Source organism: Haliotis asinina, chromosome 9 (genome assembly GCF_037392515.1).
Source record: "Haliotis asinina isolate JCU_RB_2024 chromosome 9, JCU_Hal_asi_v2, whole genome shotgun sequence".
In the NCBI taxonomy this organism is placed as follows: Eukaryota; Metazoa; Mollusca; class Gastropoda; order Lepetellida; family Haliotidae; genus Haliotis; species Haliotis asinina.
In genome coordinates this window covers 58741823-58754696 of record NC_090288.1, presented here as the reverse complement: position 1 = coordinate 58754696, position 12874 = coordinate 58741823, and the positions used below count along the sequence as shown (strand labels likewise).

At 39.4% G+C, this 12874-nt stretch overlaps 1 protein-coding gene across 1 annotated transcript in view; it reads right to left on the bottom strand.

Moving 5' to 3' along the window:
- The window catches only part of LOC137296249 (multiple epidermal growth factor-like domains protein 6), a 289784-nt gene that overhangs the window by 26419 nt on the left and 250491 nt on the right, over positions 1-12874 (bottom strand). The window contains exons 18-24 of the mRNA XM_067827995.1: positions 7651-7788; positions 5979-6116; positions 5484-5621; positions 4265-4402; positions 3597-3728; positions 2330-2467; positions 1420-1557 (exon numbers count right to left, since the gene is read on the bottom strand). Of these exons, the coding sequence (XP_067684096.1) occupies positions 1420-1557; positions 2330-2467; positions 3597-3728; positions 4265-4402; positions 5484-5621; positions 5979-6116; positions 7651-7788 (960 nt within the window). The remainder of the gene's footprint in view (positions 1-1419; positions 1558-2329; positions 2468-3596; positions 3729-4264; positions 4403-5483; positions 5622-5978; positions 6117-7650; positions 7789-12874) is intronic.

Here is a 12874-nt window from a genome sequence, read left to right as displayed (position 1 = left end):
GTCTGTGAATTCAAGATATTCTCTACCGTTGGAGTCAATTTTAAGTGCAACATCACCCCATCTCATGTCACTGTGTGGTTTAACACTACGGATTCCAAAATGAGTGGTGTTGTTCCGCCACATGGTGTTCAAAATCGATTCGGGATCGTGAGGACCAAGTTGTTTTGTTTCATACAGCTTGTTGATGTCATCGTCAGTGAGCGATTCAGCACGGCGAGGTAGGTGACCAATTCCATCAGTTTTTAGAACTTTTTCTTTAGTTTTGATAACAGTGGTCAACTTTTCGAATTCATCGATCATTGATGAGTGATGAACAGTAGTGTTTTGACTTAAGGTACCTGTCAAAGCTGGACAACATCCCACGAACTGTTGATGGTTCATAATTGCTACCATCTTCCTTTCTGAGGGAAATAAAAATGTACACACAATGTCACAAAGTTCTGTTGGTTGAATGGACGCGATAGGACGCGTGTCGCCATTTGCAATCATGAACCCTTGCAACCGCCTTTATGTTGTACATTGTTGTACGTTGTGTGTTTCTGTTCTGATTGTCTTGAACGAATTTGTCAATTTGCGAATGATCATATAGTTCTTTAGGGTTTGGGGGTCGATCCGTATCGTTACAAGCACCAGGTTCATCGGTGAAAAAATCACGCTTCATCCGCTCATCAATTAAGTCAGTAGGGAAATCGATCTCCCCAGATACTGGCACTGACGTTACCGTGTCAGGTAGTTTCGCAAGACGATACCTTGAAACCTGTCGCATCTCTCCTGCATAAGTTCTAATGTTGTTACAATGCAATCACACAATTAAGGTAGGCGACAGCTATACAGAGTTTTAAAGTATTGGTCACGAGTAACAGGTCTGCATTCGACTGAAGCACGAGAAACTTAGCAATGAAGTTTTATCAAGAAAGTAGTCCGTCATAACTTGACCTTAGGCCATCGCCATGGAGAAGCCAATCACGGGATTGGAAATCGATCTCACACATATGTGTGATACCAGTTATCTCACATGGGTTTCTCACCCACGGATGTGTAAGAATAAATGTAAAGGGTCAAAAGGAAATATTTGTCTCATATATACATCTAATTTGTGGATGTGGAGTTTGTAGATAAAAGAGAGATAATCAGTTATGGGAAACACATTTGAGTGGTATAATGGGTTATGTTAAGTGGCGACTGTGCGTGTTTTCGCCAACTAGCCTGTTTTTACAGAAATACCAAGTGCTGTCGTGGTCCAATTTGAACCAAAGTCGACTGTGTCAGTGGAACCGTTTTCGACCGGAACCTCTCTTGTTGTTTGCATCCAGTCTACATTGTACTATTCTACATTGAAAATATAGTTCATACCGATTAGTTATAGGGCGTGTTAGTTCTACAACCATGTATGTGCACCATAGAAACCTTGATACAAACCTTTACACAATGTTCCATTCCAGTTGTCCTGACAGCCAAGTGTACAATGCCCATCTACCTTGTGGCACTTCTGATCTCCCCCAGCACAATGTCCACACGTCTCCATACAGCCAGAACCATAGTGTCCCTCAGGACAAGCTGTAACGACATTGCATAGGATGAGCCATTTGGCTGAGAGCACGGTTACATGGAAACATGGATAGTATATCACAAAAAAGATAATAAATTTCATCTTTAACACACCTGATTTGTAAATCAATTTTTCATCGTGTCGTGTTGGACTACCAGTATATATATATATTGGTATTTAATGTGTAGTCTGTATACCCATATCAATAAAGGAAAATGAAACAAATTTTAAACCAAGCAGTACAACAATATGACGTCACACCGTCGCTCATTCTATTCCAAAATATATAACGTCATAGTTAGATTTAAAGACACCATTAACACTTTCTGTGTAACTTAAACACGACGCATATTGTCAAGCTGTGTTTTCAATGTATCTGTAGGATTAACGGATGTCGTTTTATGTGATCATTGGACACAAGATGTTAGTACTCAGCAGCTTTATGCATATCAAAATAGTATACTTACGCACATGTTAAGTCCTGACCGCGTGTTTCACAGCTACTTATTAAGCAACTACTTAATACATACACTAAAATTAAACTGGAGTCCGCATATTAATAATACATCATTTCAACCCAGTAGATATGACCTCATAGTCAGTATATTCAGTGGAGCCTTTTTCCTAAGTTCATTTCTGTCCTTGAAATATTCTATGTCCTGAATTAGTAAGTGTAACCTCATTCCAGCCTGCAACTTTCTTGTCTGTAACCTAAACAACATGCGTGTATAATAGTTGGGTCTAACAGCTGACGGTGACCACCACGACTGCGCTACTCACGTGTATGACAGTCCAGTCCTGTCCACCCGTCTTCACATCCAGAGTCACACTGACCTGTCCTCTTGTCACACACGTCATACCTGTCCTTGCATCTACACTCCCTGTCACACTGGTCACCAAACCTGTGGTCACTGCACTCTGGAACATCACACACCAGCTAAAAAGTCTGCCTTTTATCCTCAGGAAGGTAGTGTTTCACGTGTCCAACCCAAATATCATTACAAAAGAGTTACAGGTTCGTGTGTATTGCCAAATACTTGTTTAATGGACATTCTAGAAGTTGGTGAGTCAGAAATGAAACATACAGCTTTAAGGATTACAACTTGTTGTTTATTATGTTGAGTGACGTTTCGATGTAGATTCTGACAGTGTTATCAAGCTAAATGTGAATACAACCAAATAGTGAGAAGCTTTATATACATGGCATGTTGTGACAAACAGCGGATTAAAATTAACCACAGCATGTAATAGAATAAACAGGTGGTACATAATTGGGAGAGACCAGTAGGGAGGTAAACCAACAAATAGTGCTAGTGATCCATCTATCCTAGTCAAGAGGACCATCTCCACCAGGCTCCAGGACAAACCCAAACTGACCAAGCAAGAAACCGCCCCAATTAGAATTACCCTTCCTTATATTTGCAACACCCCTGTCAAATCAGCAAACGTCTAAAACACCAAGCAGGCATCGTCACCATCTTCTTTGACTCTCCAACCCTCGGGGCCATCCACCAAGCCAATGGCCGTAACCCACCCTCCAGCATGCAGCCCCCACAAGGAGTGATTTACAAGATCAACAGTGAATATGGTGATTCATATATAGGTGAACCTCCCGACCCGTTGACACTCGCATAAAAGAACACAAAACCTCTACAGCCAAGGCAGACAGCAAATACGCCCTCACAGACCATCAACAAAAATTCCCCACGCATCGAATCAAGTTTGAAGGATTCGAAGTCCTGTCACCCAAACTCCAGGACTTCACAAAAAGGAAATTGTTGCCAACAACAGTCGCTGCCACAAGAGTTTTAACGGTTATTGACAATAAGTGATGTTGAAATTGTGATCTTTTTTTGTAGATTAAGTTATTAAGTGAAATTTCATAAAGTGACTGAATTATATTGGTTGTTGTTACACAAAATGACACGAAATGACTAAACCTCTTAGTCATTCATGAAAATGACTGATTTCACAATCTGATAGTAACATATACACATCTAATTTGTTTTAGATTAAATAAAGTATACTTTTTTTCGCAGCTCCTTACCTTTACAAAACGGTGGCTTGAATCCCCGAGCACATGTTTGACACTCTCCTCCTATTTTGTCACATGGCTGTCCACCCTGACACCTCCCACATTGGCCTGTACAGTTGAAGCCGTAGGTCCCGTCCTGGCATGCTGAAAAATTACATCAGCATATCCGTGGAGGAAGAAGCATTTAGTATAAAACAGTTTCAAATACATTAAGGTATTTCACCAGTGCTTGGTAATGCTAGGTACTCCTTTAACTGACCAAGTATATTTTGTGAAGACGCCTTTGAATTGCTGTTTGTATATACATTTACCCATTTTCTGAAATGATCATAATCCATTGTCATCTCTTCATTCGATGTGATGTCAGTGTGATGTGAACTCGGTATAAAGTTAGAGTGACAGGTTAGTCACTGACGCCATTGAACCTTAAGTATACTTGAAGGTGTATGTAGGTATTTCATGAATGGAATCAATCTTCCATTATTAATTATTGATTCTAAGAGATTAGTTTATTATATATAGTTGATTACCTACACACACACACACACGCGCGCCCGCGAGCACACACACACATACACACACACACACAGTATTTGGAGTTAAGTGTATATATACCTGTGAAACCTACACAACATACATGTATAATAAATGGGCCTGACCACAATGACCAAGCTACTCACGTGTATGACAGTCCAGTCCTGTCCACCCGTCTTCACATCCAGAGTCACACTGACCTGTCCTCTTGTCACACACGTCATACCTGTCCTTGCATCTACACTCCCTGTCACACTGGTCACCGAACCTGTGGTCAATGCACTCTGGAACATCACAAGAGTTTTCATAATACTTTCTGTTCATCCCATGAATGGATGTCCACATGAAGAATCATCCAATCAACGTAGCCACAATGTGAATGGTAAATCTGTCACGACATATACCATTTTGTTTTCATTATGACAGATGAAAAGGGAGACACAGTCAATTATTTCCGCTGGTTATTTTGTAGGGAGTGGAGACCAGGTTTCTATGTGGTAGCTGGTGTAGAACTACCAAGTGCTGCTGAACAGCACCGCCGTCAAATGTGCCAATGCGTCGTTTGGGCCGTACGCCCCTGGATGGAATGACTTCTAGCAGGCTGGTTACAGCCTTACAAGAGCAACAATACGGAGATTTTGAAAATTAAGATCTCAGTGCCTACATGTAAACACTGAATCCGAGCCAGTTTTCAACGCCATTCCTGATTCAGGAACGGATGCCGATCTCCTTGACCATGAAGGTATTCATCATTGTCAGTATTCTGGAAGGTCGGTTATTCACATATACCAGTGCTTGGGCCTCTTACTGCTGCTGAGGATTATTTCAGATATATTTGTGATACTGATCCGAACTTGTTACTTGTTAAACACTGGTTTGCAGATTATAATTTGAGCGTATGTGGTCATATGCTACATGAACAATTTACAGAGGAACCTGTCAAAACCGGCATCTGTCCAATCCGCAAGGTGTCAACACCACCATAAAATCTCAGTCGGGTCTGTGGCTTGAACATTTATCATTAGCTCTACAATCCGGCACGTTGTCTAAACTGGATTATTTCCCCAGTCCTCGTGAGTGCCGGTTTAACCAGCTTCCACTGTATATATGTGCAATCAGATTACTGGTTAAGCATCACCTCTACTCAACAATACACTCGGTAATATAACATGGTTCCCGGCTACAGATACTAGTATGAGCACCGTTGCAGAACGACTTACTTACTAGTGTACGAGTTCAGCAATAGCAAAGGCATGTGTTCATGAATTACTATTAAAGATATGTTTACAAATAGGTAAACGCACCCTGGCCAAGGAACATGAAAAAATCACTGGTGGAAAGATACACATAAATCTTAGTACAAACCTTTACACAATGTTCCGCCCCAGTTGTCCTGACAACCAACTGTACAGTTCCCGTCTATCTCATAGCAGTTCTGATTTCCCCCAGAACAATGTCCACACGTCTTCATACAGCCAGAACCATAGCGTCCCCGAGGACAAGCTGTAACGGTATTTGTAGCATCTTGTTTTGAGGTTTTGTCCTCAAATAAGAAACCTCAGAATTGATTGTGACTAAATCATGATAGAATATAGGCTATTTGTTTCAAAAGTAAAGCAGAAAGCACATGCTTACAGAAGATATTTGGTAGAACTTGTTCCTGCATCCTGTCAGTCATGAGTATAATTTATGTTCTTTAAAGAAATTGTATAGGCTGGACCATTTGTTGAGATCATGATGAAATGAAAACGTACTTTATCACAATACAAGGTAACTAATTTCATCTCTCATACGTCCTATTTAATATGTTTGACAAAGTACACCGGTTATTGGCTGGTGTCCAGGTCATCATGGACTTACTTTCCTGACATCCCATCCCAGTGTATCCATCCTCACAGCCACTCTCACAGTGTCCAGTGGTTTTGTCGCACACCTCAGATGTGTTGCTACAGTAGCACCAGGAAGTGCAGCCAGGCCCGAAACGTCCGTCGCCACACACTAGGTTTCACAGAAAACAAATGCCTTTCCTAAAATACATACACCGACAGTAGCTCCATGCCAACATTACCTCTATGTCACCAGTCTACTTAAAGACTTACTTAAATACTCTACTTATTGTCAGTAATGACAACCTGTTATCCATTAGGAGGTCCGAGTGTTGTTTTCATCAACGGTTCACATCCTTCGAAACATTTTCTTAATACGGAAACATTGGTAAGTGTAATAAATGCTTATTTCCTATATGCCTTTCAAATCACCATTACTTCTACGATTCAAACATTATATTCCAGTGAAACGTGTGAACCGTTACCAAGATTAACGAAGTCAATGTGGCTTTCATGTGTAAGGACCGGGATACTGACTAGACAGTGGCTGATTGTTAACATTGAGTTTCATATTAGTTACTGAACAGTATGCCTATTTATTCTGTGGTACAGTTTTACACCCGAGGTATTCACAAAGTTACAAGGATACAACAGGTCATATGGACACTCTCACATTTCTTTGTCTCACAAGTTGTGAAGGTGATGCTGTCATTATCTATATGGAGTATCGAATGTAGGGGGCGCTGGGATCTGATTTGGAATCACATTGTGTAGCTTATCATCTTTGCAATGTTAGCCATTATTCCATTCGCGATATTCGAAGATTCTACAAACTGGATCAGTTTAAGGTAAAATATTCATGAAGGCCATTCAAAGACCACAATACTCATCCTCTTTGCTAGGACCAGCCATTGTGAAACGTGAACTCAGGGACCTTAACCCTGGTGTTGAACACAAATGCATGTTCCTGTGTCAGTATTTTCATTCAAAAACATCAACACCGTGCCAACAAGCATCATGACAATGTCAAGACCCGTGTTTGGTTAGTTATTCTTTGCAATGAAAAGAAAATATAAGGATAAATCTTTGTTACAATAACACAAGAATTATTATGTGATTCTTAAAGTAAATCCTTGCTTGAGAACACATCAAACATAATGCAAAATCTGTTGGAAATGACACTCTTAAAGCATTTCTCCCAGCATGAGATCGCCACGTCCCGAACTGAAAGATCGGGTGTAAAGCTTGCCGACTCGGTTGACACGTCATAGTAACCCAAGTTTGTAGATCGATGTTCATGCTGATAATCACCGGACTGTTTGGTCCAGACTCGATTGTTTACTTACCGGAATACCTGTAATGCTGCTGAATGTGGCGTTAAAAACAACCAACCAACCAAGGCTTTAAGCATTTGTAATGTGATCTCCATCACATATGCCACGTCCTTCCATATATACATGTTAAACTGGTGATTGTCCTGAGATATCCTTGAGCTCGTTTGTGACTTCCAGGACGTTTTTCCCTTGTGGGAGAACCAACATGGAAACATTCATATCCATTTTTTGTTAGCTTTAAAATATCCAAACCCATGCTACTACTCGTAAGGAAAACTGTGTAGTATTAAGTAAATCTTTCAGAAAAAAAACAGACCTAACTCTTTCAAGTGCAAAACTCAATCATTTGACTCTGAAGACGTATCTACTCACGTCTCTGACAGTCAGCCCCAGTACGGCCGTCAGTACACCCACTGTCACAGTGTCCAGTGGTTTTGTCGCACACCTCAGATATGTTCCTACAGTAGCACCAGGAAGTGCAGCCAGGCCCGAAACTCCCGTCTGCACACTCTGAAAAGAAACCAACAGACATTAACTGGTATTATTAACTGGTATCATTAACTGGTATTATTAATGGTGAACGTATTATAGTATCATAGTAAATGTATTGTAATCTAATAATAATTTTACGATTATTGTAGAAGTACCATCAGGTTACTGTGACACATATTATCCTAATCGGATATATATATATATATATATATATATATATATATATATATATATATATATATATATATATATATATATATATATATATATATATATAGTTAACATAGAACTCTTAGTAGTGGACAATGTACACAGACAGAAATTACTTTACATTATCACTCCACATTACAAAAATCGTGTTGTTATTGGCTGATAATCGTGGAAACTTTCGAGTACTTTGCTGACAGCCCGTCCATGCACTTTAATAAAATGTATGTATCTGTTTTGAACAGACGTCTCACATTTTGGACTAATGCCTATGACAAACTTGTGGAATCACGGGCCGGATTTCGTCAGGGATATTCTACCACTGACAATATTTGTATTTTACAATCAGTCATTCAACGGTATTTAGCAAAGAAAAGGGGAAATCTTTATGCCTTATTTGTAGATTTTTCAAAAGCTTTTGATTTAGTGAATAGGTTGAAATTATGGATGGTTTTACTAAAGAGAGGGGTTTCTCCAAAAATGTACGAGTACGTTCATGTGTCAAGTCTAATAATATGTATTTGGATATGTTTGAATGTGATCTGGGTGTACGTCAGGGTTGCGTCCTTAGCCCTTATTTATTCTCAATGTTTATTAATGAACTAGCACAGAAAATTGAATCCACGTGCAAACCTGGTTACTGTTTGCCGACGATGTCATTTTGAAATCTGACACAATATTTGGTCTGCAGAAAAGAATCGACACTCTGGAATCATATTTTAATAATTATCAGCTAAAAGTTATTTTGGATAAAACTAAAGTGGTTGTTTTCAAGAATGGTGGTATTCTCTCGAAAAGGGAAAATGGTATTACAGAGACGAACGTCTTGAATGCGTGCCATTCTACAAATATTTATCGCTTTTACTAAAACACTGTCGCGGGATAAACATACCAAAAGTGCAGCTACCGAGCTAGAAAAGTTCTGTTAGGCACATTAAGGACATCACACAGATTTAAACCAATTCCGTATGAATTATTTTTAGGGTATTTGACACGAAAATCACGCCTATTCTTCTGTGGATGAGGTGTGGGGGTTAGATAGTGTACGTAATATAGAAACCATTCATATGTTTGCATGTAAACGCTTCCTTGGAGTGAAGGCATCGACGCCAATTTACACAGTGCTGGGTGAATGTGGCAGATATCCCTTGTATATTTTTGCATCTAAACGCTCAATAAAATTCTGGATGAGATTGTTACCTATGGTTAATGCAAAATACCCCCAAAAGTGTTATAACATGCTTTTACAGACAACTGATAATGGTAAAAGTAATTGGGTTTCCAAAATGAAGTACTTATAGTTTTGACTTGGATTTGGTGATATGTGGGAGTCACAAACAATAATTAGTAAAGAATCCTTCATTACGGAAGTTATGGTAAGATTAAAATGTTCGTTTGAACAGGACTGGCACTACTCGCTATTCAATAGCTCTAAAACAAGAAATTATACTTTTTTAAAGGTACATTTGGAACAGTGTTATATCTCAAACGATTAACAATTGCAAAATTCAGCATGGCCATGGCACAATTCCGCTGCAGTTCTCATGGACTTGAAATAGAAACAGGCAGATATGTGAATACTCCTACAGATGAAAGGGTGTGCACTGTCTGTCATGAAGGATACATCGAAGATGAGTGCCATTTTTTATGGTTTGTGTACGGTATAAAATATTGCGCTAAAAGTATTTACCTACTAAATTTATATCATATCCTATGCGTGATAAATTTAACATGCCTTTCGGATCAGAGGATGTTAATATCGTTAGAAAGTTGGCCATGTATATCTATCATGCAAACTGTCTCAGAATAACCTGCTGATTAATTATTACTCCCTCTTCATTATGGGTATGTATGTATGGGTGTATATGTACATATGTATATGTATATGTTTAATTTATGTACATGTATATGGATAAGCATGAGTATATGTATATGTGCAAGTATGTGTATATGTTTAAGTGTATATATAAGTATATGCATATGTATGTGGATGTGTATGTGTATTAGTGTATGTATATGTATATGTATATGTATATGTATATGTATATGTATATGTAATGCCGTACACAACACACGATGTATGCTGACTTACCACATGTATATGTGAACATGGGCCTGGAGCCTACATTCTTCTTGAATAAAGATGTTAACATCCATCACAGCAGCCACTCACACAGTATCCAATGAGAAAAAAATATCAGCATGCATTATTTACCATATATTTCCACCTCACACAGATTGAGAATGTACTCCGAGTCGTCCAGTGTTGGCAGCTCTACAGTGACATATTGTCCACGTGTGGGTGGGTCACAGCTGATGTTGACGGGGGAAGTGGGACGGTAGGGCTGACTCTGTCGGTAGCAAAGGTGACTGTCAACATGTACCAAGAAACCTTTCATTCGTCCTAGAATTAAACAGAAACACAATGTAAATGAAGACGTCAATGTGGGAGGAAAACATGATGAATCAGATCTAGGCTGGTGAATGAACGATCTAGGTGTACAGTCAAGGCGCCGTAGTCTCAGCTTGCACAGTGGATAGTGAAAATATCTATATTTATTCAGACTGATATTTGACTGGAATGATCTAAGGCAATTTGGGTAGATTATTTACACAATCATGACAATGTCACCATTTGTGAAAGTATTTCTAAGGCAAAATGTATGAAATACTTAGATTCACTGAATACATGGTATTAACTGGGCCGGCATCGTATATGTAACACAATGATGTGAACAATGTGTGTCATAACATCGGAATACTTCAGATCTAACTGGTTCATCAGTTCACTGGCCGTTCGATGGACCGCTCCAAAAATGTACAGATTGATCATACCTCCTTTTACCAACGAAGACCATACTTCGGGCAAAGTATTAGTTGCCAGTATTGAAATAATATATTCCTAAAATCTTTGCACAGGTATTAACCACACTGACGATAACAGTATTTCTATGCAACTTGGTGTTATAAGATTAACACTCAGATGATGTGTTCATTGAGTAGTGAGTAATGGTTCATTACTGTAAAGTCTATTCATAATACTTGCCTGGATTTGAGAAGAATATACCAAGACTGGTGATGAGGTGAGTTTCTCCCAGGTCCACTCTCCACCAGGCGGATATCTGGCCTGTTGAGGTGTGTGTACAAGCCCCTGACCAGTAGTCGCTGCTGACCACACCGTCCACCGCCAGGGAGGAAGTCTTGTCTCCACACACCTTTTCCTTGGCCTCTGTGTACGCCCACTTACAGTCATTTTCAGTGCTGCTTTGTATTGTTGGTCTGTTCAGAGCTATGTTTCCTGGTAACAGACATATTACATTTGTTATATTATTTCAGCTAGGAAGTTATCATATTCTGCCTAGTCAGTCAGACCTATTCAATGATAAACTATAACAAAATACCTAATCTGACGTTTTACGACAGATAATTATTGTAACTTGACAATAGTCGCGAATGAAATACAAGTCCGTGACTGCTCATAAGACAACAACTATAAAAGGCATTGGGAGTTTTGTTCCCGTTATGCTGACTTAGCGTCTCATCCGCTACCTCCGTGTGAACGGTATCGTGTAGGTGTAGACATATGCATTGAGTGTCATCCCTTACATTCATTTTCCATGCATGCTACACGAAAAGGAACTGGTGTGATTCCTTCGATGAAACACGACAAAGCAAAAACTGACAAATAGTATGCCTGACGTCATGAATCACAGAATGGGTACCAGATATCTGCAACATCTGAAAATCTCCATGAAAGATATCAGAACCCAACCCACAACCCCAAACGGACTTGCACAGTATGTAGGTTGAGCACGTACCTTCAATCTACAATCAGAATCTGGAGTGTCCACAACACAAGTGTATGCTAATAGTAGTAGCCGCGCAAATGTTTAATTCCGGGTAACAACATGATCGTAGCATAGCTACACAACAAGCAACAGACATGGTGTTCTACTCACGTCTCTGACAGGTGGGGCCTGACCAACCCTGGAGACACTCACTAGAACACCGGACGTCGACATCACATCCCGTTGTACAGTGACACTCACGCACTAAAACAACAATGAAGGGTTACTGGATGAAACGGTTATATACAAACAAATGAATCAACTACAGTGCAAGACAGAACGTGCATTGACAGGACATATTGCACATGCTTTTAATCACAATGTATTGCGCAAATGTATTGAGAATCTCTGGTCAGTTTGCTAATAAGTGAAATGTCTATTGATATAGTTACGGTATAATTTACCTTAAGTTTCAAGAATTCTTGAAATGGGTCAGTGTTTCATAATAAACATGACATTCATCCATGTTGTGTCAGCTACAAACTGACAAAAGTCACAAAACCATTTTCAAATCCATGATGGAAGCGACAAGACCCTTCCATACCCAATATAGAAATGTCAAAACCCTTTCGCATCATAAAAGAAGCGACAAAAACCTTATAACACCTATAATAGAAGCGACTAAGCCACTTCAATAACAAATCTCTGCAATAAACTGAATTGATTGTACGATTGAGACTAAATTGACATGTGATAGAGTATATGTTATTTGTTCCAACAGTAAAGCAGAAAGAAATTGTTTAGAAAAGATATTTAGTACACCGTGTTCCTGCATCATGTCAGTTATGGGTACTGTTTATGTTTCTTAAAGAACGTTATACAGATGGTGCTCAGGAAAGAACTACAAACCTTTACACAATGTCCCATTCCAGTATTTCTGGCAGCCATGTGTACAAGTCCCGTCCACGCTGTGACAGAACTGATCTCCCAAAGCACAATGTCCACATGTCTCCATACAGCCAGAACCATAGCGTCCCCGAGGACAACCTGAAAGGACATTTGTACTATCTTGGGGTTTTATCCTTCACCCACACATAGCATTACAGTGG